This window comes from Silene latifolia, chromosome 4, assembly GCF_048544455.1.
Source record: "Silene latifolia isolate original U9 population chromosome 4, ASM4854445v1, whole genome shotgun sequence".
NCBI classification, from domain to species: domain Eukaryota; kingdom Viridiplantae; phylum Streptophyta; class Magnoliopsida; order Caryophyllales; family Caryophyllaceae; genus Silene; species Silene latifolia.
The window spans coordinates 97,952,816-97,961,386 of NC_133529.1; the positions used below are offsets into that span (position 1 = coordinate 97,952,816).

Below are 8,571 nucleotides of genomic sequence, written 5' to 3' on the forward strand. Positions count from 1 at the left end.
TCCACAAAGAGGAAAGAATAATGATACTAGAACTATTTTAACTCATGACTTGTCTTTTTTGTCCATCATTTTTTTGCTTCTATTGGTTATCATTGATGCCTTCTAACTTCGAAGTCTACAAAATGATGATGCATAGAGTAATAAAATCATTACTAAATGGTAGAATGATTTTGAATGGAAAATGGTGGCATTGGTACTTTTTACAATAGCATATATTCAAGTACCTATCTCTATTATTGCAAATTTTTGTTTTAGACAGGTCATTATTATATGAAAATAAGACGGGATTTTAAAAATCATTTTATAGTCAAACTAGTTTAGATCCTGCACAATAAATGCGCGGTATTTATAGTGTTTTTATTTTTGTATTACTTAATCATGGTAAATTAACACCTCATTAATTTTTCATATTTCACGTCATTATGTTTTGAAATGAGAAAAAAAAATTGAATTGTAAAATTATTCAATAAAACTGAGTAAAATTGAATGGTAAATAATAGTGGTAACTCATTAATTGTTCATTTTTATCATTATTATATTTTGTTTCGAGAAAATAAATTAAAACTAAAAATTAATTCAAGAGAATTGATTAATGTGCTGAAATGTATTTTTTTAAAAAAAAAATATTTTTTATACCACAAATCTAATGATTCAAATTTATAAATTATCTCAATGTTTTTTGTTATGAGAGTAATCATAACGATTTAAAGTGTTGTTTATACATAATATGAATAGTATGAGTCAAATCATTCTCAAATAATAGCATCCATAAAAGATTTAATAGGTTATAGTTTTAGATTATTTATACTTTAATTAAAATGTTATATTCTAGTGTTTAGTGAAAATTATATAATTTGATGAAAAGATTAATTTTAATGAAAAGAATTATATAATGAAATACATTATAATTTTTAATTTCCTTATTTAGTGAATAAAACTAAATTATCAATAGATTCCTTATTTACATAGATGCTTTTTGGAGAGAAAATTTGTAGTTCACCTATTCTTTTAATAGATAGGGTATGGTAGTATTTTAACTTATAATGACTTTTTTCCAGAAATAGTGACATTTGTTGATAGAGTATGTCAAAACCCTATCTTATTATTTCAGACGAAAATGACTCGTCTTAAGGTAGATCTAACTCCTCTATTACATGTTCACTTTCCTAATGATTTTATTCTGTTAGAAAATAATAAGATTTACCCCGTAAACCTTTGGGTAAATAATTGATGAATCCAACAACTCTATAGTCCCTATCAATCTTTTTAATTCTTTAACTCATTAGTCATTAATCTGCCTTGATCAATGGCAAACATGATTACTTTTAGCTAAATATAGCAACATTGTCAACTCTAGCAAATAAAACCCTATGAAGCGTATTATTGTTATCGCTTTTTGAGCAATTTTAAGCTAAACTCGACCACGGGTCACTAATATCAAATTATAACAAACGATTTAATGAATCTAGATAAACTATAAATAGTTACTATAGTAGTTAAGATAGAAGTATTAAATTAGAATAATTGGTCCGTGTTTTAATTTTATTTTATCATCACATCTAGGTCATAAAACCCGCTTTTGTGAAGATTATCTCAAATTTAGTGACTCGGTACCTTGATAGCGTCGATTCTAATTCCGGCTTAAAAGGTGCAACAAAGCACAATTCCGTGAATGATTAAATCCATAACTAACCAAAGAATGAGGATATAGACAGAAAGCTAGGTGAATAATGTATGATCATGACTGAATAAAGTTGCAAACTTAAAATGGACGAAATGTACATGAACTAAATTGTGATTAACCTACTCAAGTGTTGACTAAGTAGAGTCTAAAATATCATTATCAACTGCAAAACAAACAAAAACATACAAAAAAATTACTCCATTAAAAACTAAATTATCACCTAAAAAGGGCAGATTTATCAATACAAATAAGTTGCAAAATCCCTTTCAAGCCTGTCATCCGAGTTATCAGCTGTTAGCTTCAACCCGACAGCCTTTCGGTCATATTCGGCCATTGGGTTTCGTGGCTTTACCCTTTTGCATCCTATGTAATAACTCTGTGTGCTCTTTTAAAACCCAAGTTGGGAGTAAATATTTAACACATCGGCAAGACTATATCAAAATGGCTCGTAAAATCGAATGTAATCTTCAAATAGATCTGGTTGTCCTGTTTCTTTGGTGGGTCATTTGAAAATTGTACGGCAGGGAAAATGCTCTGCTATTCCCATTCTGAACGAGAGCCTCGTTATACGTATTTCACCTTCGCTAATGTAATCAGGGAGGGTATCTTACGGATGCCGTCCTGGTCCAGCAGGATCCCGGACAGAAGCTTCTGCCACCAAAATCGGACAGACAAGACAAAAAATTGCAGACTAAACAGACCTTACGAGCAAATATGTGAGAAAGCAAAATTGCAGCTGGATGTCAGTCATATGCGCGGGACAAAGGTACGTCCGTGGATAGAGTGTTTGACGAACCCAAACGCACTAAGCGAGTTTTTTGTACATACGCTTTAGCTAGGTTGGATGCGATACAGTATCCACTTCAGAAATTTCAGCATTTACGGTTCAAATGTGGTGATTTTCAGGAATGAAATCCCGAAAGCAAGAATGCATAAAAGTCACAATCAGCACACAACTGCATTGCAGGCTCACAAGTAAATCAACTGGAAAATTTAAAGGAGAAACACAAAAATGTCCCCTTTTAAACAAAATATATATTGTTAAACTAAGGAACCAAAGATTACACCATCTTTCTGATCACAAGAAATCTTCACAAAGGGAAACCAATAATGCTCTACTCAAATTCAGGCTTCTAATAACACACAAGAACAAATACAAATTTCGACATTCTACTAATGTAAACACAAATTCTCATTTAAGACGGCACTAACCGTCGTTAATGTAACAAGTGGCTAAAAGAATTCAATAAATCCTAGGAATATATAATTAAAAGGGCAACTACATTGAGGAGATATCATTGATCAACAAAAATCCCATTTACAACATCATCCTCACCATTTACGGACCCAAAAAGCTCAGCCTCCTTATCGTCCTCGCTAGTGAAATCCCGCCTTTCAAGCTTGGAATGAGCTGCAATGAAAACCATCTTTTGAGCCTTATCTAATGCTACCCTTGACCGACCATGATTTTGAACCCATTTCATGATCGATGCATTGCACTTGAACCCACGAACAGCGGCATGTAGGAATATAATTCTAAGTGCCACCTTCCCAAGTGACTCAAACTGCGGGAGATAAGTCTCCCAAACAAGTCTACTTCCATGAGGATTAGCAATTTTCATTTTTCCTGTATTAGGGTCTCTTTGCTTCAATTGCACCGCTTGGGCGTAAACTGGGTCAAGCCCGTCTGACCGCCACCTCATCAATTCGCTCATTACAACAGTAACTTCTTCCCGAGACACTAATCTAGTGATCAAATCATGAACATCTTTCTGTTGCTCGGGCGATAAGTACTTGAATGGGGGAAGGTAATTCCCTGCCGGATCTCGGATCATGTAAAACGGGTCGAGTATGTAAGCAGCTGCCCAAGCCGGGTGGTAGTTCTTCCTAAACCGCCTCTCTATCACTTTATCGACCATAATTTCAGCAATGTGGAATTTAGAACACCATTCTTTCACTTTGGTCCTAAGCTCATCCCATAGTGGTAAGCATTGCCCGACTAAAGGCCGTTCCATCTCAAATTCACGAGCCATTTCTTTCACAAGTTTCACCAATGATCGAACCGCGTCTAAGTCGTTCCAAAACCCGACATCCCTAATCATGTCCCCGAATTCCCTCACAGCTGGATCCTCCATGCAAGCAATCTTATATGACTCGTCGACTAGTACTAACTCGAGCTCTCGGGCTGAGCTCATTATGTCTTCAATCATACCATAAACAGGCTCAAAACTCGAAATTTCAAACACATTCCTAAACACCCTCAATTGGTACTTGTGGAAACAATTTCTCAAGGTTCCATTGTTGTTAACAAAGTTGGCAAGCTTTCGACAACTACCAACAACATTCTTAAACAAGGGAAGCTCCTTATAGAAATCTTTGATCAAGCTATCAAAAGCTTGACATTGACATGAAAGATTAATCATCCACTGATATCGACCTTCCAAACTATTTAATACCGAATTCTTAAACCTATCAGCCACAATCCCAACACACCGGTGCACTGAATTCCCACAAATTTCCGAAATTGCACCCCACAACACCTCCTCAGCAAGCTTACCAGACGCTTTACCGGAATTAAACACCGCCCTTGTATAAACACTAGTTCCATTAGGCAAATTGGCAGTGACACTCACTAAATTCTCCTCGAAACCACCGGAATTCGACTTCCAACCATGAGAACCAATCTGAAAGAACATGGATTCCCTAATCCTAGCATTAGATTCATTCCTTACTTCCTCAAACCTAGAATCTAACCTAGACCCTAACAATTCCCTCTTAGAAATTTCAACCATACCCATTTGTTGAAGAAATGCCTTGAATTTTGGATGCTCAAGACTTGAAAAAGAGATGGACCCACATGATTCATACACCCAATCACTCAAATAATGGAGTCCACGCTCAATTTGTGACCTGCTTAATGTGGGCCCTACTAAGGGTTTTGGACTCTTCAACCTTTTTATACTGTCCTCAAACATCTTGACGTCCTCCGACGAACCGTCCCGTCCTACAGCGACGATGGTGGTTGTTGTCGGGGACGTCAAATGTTGAAACTCGGGGTGGTGCACCACAGTAAGACCCAACTCGCTAGACAACGGGTTGGGTCTTACCACACTAACGGGTGGAGCATATGACACAGTAGTCACGGGTGTTGAACGCGCCACCTCGGAGTTGGTGGTGGTGGAGGGGGAAGGGGAAGGGCCACCACTACCACCAACTCCAGGAGTACCACCGCCGGTAGACGAAGAAGACGAGCTTCTCTTCCGGTGGTTGTACTCCTGCGTCACCGCTTCACCCACTGCCACAGGCGTTGGTTGAGGCGGTGATGCGAAATTAGGACACGTCCCCCGTTTCAGATGTTCTGAAGCGGTACGAGACGGGTTAGATGCACTAAACACAGTATCACACAAACAACACTTGAGCTTAACGGCCTTAGGCAAGCCGGTATCAGAACTATGTACCAACAATGGCTGAAGGTGGGCCCAATACCATGCGCCTTTACCCTTGACAGCCTTGTTCCGTACCGTCACTAACCCTTCATACCTCTTTTTCAACGCCGCCGCTGCCGCTTCCTCCGCCGTGACAGCCACCTCTCCTCCCGTCGTCGCCGCCGACGCCGACATTCTCTATTTTTTTTAAAATATTTTCCACTTTCTAGAAATAAAAATGAGAGGAGTAAATATTTTATTTTACAGTGGTAGGGTGAATGGGGAGGGTATAAGACGTAATGTGGGAGGCCGGTGAGATGCCATGAAATGAGATGAGAGAAGTGTGGGATTGTTGTTATTGTTATTATAGTGTGGATTTTGAGAAGGGAGTTGTTTTTTTTTTTTTTTTTTTTTTGGAAGAAATTGTGGGAGGTTGATTTGTAGAGAAAAGAGTGAGGAATTGAAGGGAAGAGAGAAATGAGGAAGGGAGTTTATTGAGTCATTGATGGGTTTTGGGTTACACAAGTGTGTGTGTGTGTCTATTTTACATTTGTTTTGGAGTTATTTTCCTAGTTAAAGTTAAGCTCGTGTTTCATAGTGTCTTTGGCATAGGGTGGGCACAATGGACACTAGGCCCTAATTTTGGACCGAATACATCTAAGTTGAACGGAATCGAGAAAGGTCTAAGTTGAACTGAATTGAATTTGCGAGATTTAAATTAAAATTAAAGTTCAATGAACTAAATTGATCGGTTCAACAATATATTGAACTAAATTGAATTTATTGAAAATGAACTAAGGCCTTGTTTGGCAAAACAATAGCATATTGAACTAAATTGAATTTATTGAAAATGAACTAAAGTCGTGTTTGGCAAAACAATAGCATGTTTGGCCTAACTTATTAAAAATGAGTTTTTGTTTTTAAAGCTTAATTTTCAAAAATTGTTTTTCAAAAGAAGAAGCACCAAATTGTTGTTTCTATCTTTATGGGTAAAAAGATGGTTTTTTTGCTTTTGAGAAATTTTGTTTAGCTTTTAAATAATGATGTGATTGGCCAAAAAAAGTGTTTTTAAGTCAAAATACTTTTAAAAGTTAGGTCAAACACACACTAAGTTTCACTTGTGACATCTCACAAACCCTCTCCTACTTGTTTTCCTACTTGCCCCCATGGATGAAATTAGCAGATTTCTATTTAAATAGTAGATTTACTAATCAATCTGCTAATTTCATATATCTGGTAAATGACATATTCTGATAGCATATTAGTCAGAAATCGGAATCTACTATTTTAGAATATGCTGCTATTAGCATCATGTTGTAAGAGCATATTCGATTTGTATAAGAAAATGATATAATTGTCATATAATCTGTCAATTACTAAATACTTTTTTCTTAAATATGCTAATTTAATTTCAAAGTCAAACCTGCTTGTGGGCATCGCCACCCACGCACTGCCTGGCCACGGTCCATACGTTCTCAAGCGGAGAAGGGGAGGGAAGTTTTAATACCCAACCTGTTAGGGACCCGTTGACTGACTTGTTGACCTTCTGTGGCCTTTGGTAAAGGGGATATAGGGAGACTATGCTGTCTTTACTTTGCAATACTCGACATAGTAGGGGTCACTCGGCCGAGTAGCTTGGGTACTCGACCGAGTACCTCGTCTGACAGCGTGTTATAAAACGCGATGACCAAAACATAAATCATATCGACGGTTCATTTTATCTTTTCCTAAAACCTACACTCTCCCTCTCCCAATCCTCTCATCCCACTCTTCACCTCTTGGGTAGCTTTGAACACTAATCCGGGAAGGAGACGGTCTATGCATGAGGTTATCGAGTCGGGTTTGTCGCCGTCACCGGCATCGGTTGTTCTTCAAGGTGAGTTTGTGATTAATTATCTATTTTGCAGTAGTTCTTAAATAACTTAGTGATAGGGTACGATTGTGGTTGTAGGATACGATATGGAGTCTTGCTTGACGTGGTGTATGGATGCGTTATGTGGATTTGCGAAAGGGTAAGGTTTCCCTACTCAGTTGATTGTGCAATTGATTTGAGATTGATTGTGATTGATTATATAACATGTTTCATTGGCTTGAGATTGGTTGAGTTGATATTGTGTTTGGTATTGTTGTTATGGGACCATGTTCGGGAGATGATTCCAACCTCATGTTTGCCTCTTGTTGTAATACCTCAGATTTATAAGCTGTTGGGTACTCTATCGAGTAGGGCTTACTCTGTCGAGTAAGTTAGATTAGCATTCTGTAGTACATTCTGCCTGATGGGTACTCGATCGAGTAGAGGGAACTCGATCGAGTAGGCTATACTCGATCGAGTAAGTCGGGCTATACGAGTTTTTGGCCGGGATTGATAGCAGCGCATGAAAAGGTTATATAAAGTATTTCCGTCAGTTCTTTTTTACTTTTTACCTAATATCTTTTAATTATTGTAATATATATTTCGTTTATTATATTCAAATGATTTTTATAATTTTGATATAAAAACTTTTACAATTTCATTTGACAAAAAATATTGTAAAAAAATTATGAAAATTATATAATTAGATTGGCGGTAAAAAAAATGATATCATTAGATTATAAATTTCATATCATTTGCACATATTTTTAGTTATGATTGAAAAACTAGAAAAAAAAAACGTACAAATATTAATAGATAGAATAATATTTGCTCATTAATAAATCGGGTTGGATGTCGAAATAGATGCGAAAAAAGATGGTTTACTTTTTAGTATGTTATTTGTCCCACATTGAAAATTAATGTAGGTTTGGTGAATATAGTACGTATAAATAGTATAATTGTCCAACATCGAAAGATTAACATAAAGGTGAGTGATCATATAATTATAAATAAGAGTTATCCTTGGAACTTAGGTATGAAACCAAAATTTTCCGAGTCTCTTAAATATTGTTTTAGAGACTTATAAGAGATTATATTAATTATCATATCCATAATAATGAAATTTATTTGTTCCTCACCCATAATCAATAAAAGGTTGGTAATGGTACACTTCAGTTCCAACAACAACATACAAATGTTAATCACGTAAATATTTGTAAAGGCGATTACATATTAATGATCTTAACAAACGATATTATAATATGTTTATTTTAAGACAATCGACAGTGTATTAACTTTATTTTATAAAATCAAAATTTAAAATAAAATGGGGTCAAATATACCTATGATTGGTTATTAATATGTCATAAATAATGATAGTTTCTACTAAAATAGAAGATTTATAAGTTCTAATAAAATCAGGTAATTAAATATTTTCAAAAAATATTTTCAAATATAGTTAATTATTGTGCTTCATAACATTTGAGTGAAATGAAACTAAAATACATCGTAATTTTTAACCATTGGTTGAAATCACAAAGAAAAAAATATATTTTACATTTATTTATACATTTTAATGCTCCCTCCATTTCATGTCGTGTTAAAATTAT

At 35.6% G+C, this 8,571-nt stretch overlaps 1 protein-coding gene across 1 annotated transcript; it reads right to left on the reverse strand.

Moving 5' to 3' along the window:
• Positions 1-2,669: 2,669 nt before the first annotated feature.
• Positions 2,670-5,700, reverse strand: LOC141653623 (uncharacterized). Its single transcript, XM_074461450.1, has one exon. It carries the CDS (start codon positions 5,302-5,304, stop codon positions 2,980-2,982), a length of 2,325 nt encoding a protein of 774 aa, XP_074317551.1. The 5' UTR covers positions 5,305-5,700; the 3' UTR covers positions 2,670-2,979.
• Positions 5,701-8,571: the final 2,871 nt, after the last annotated feature.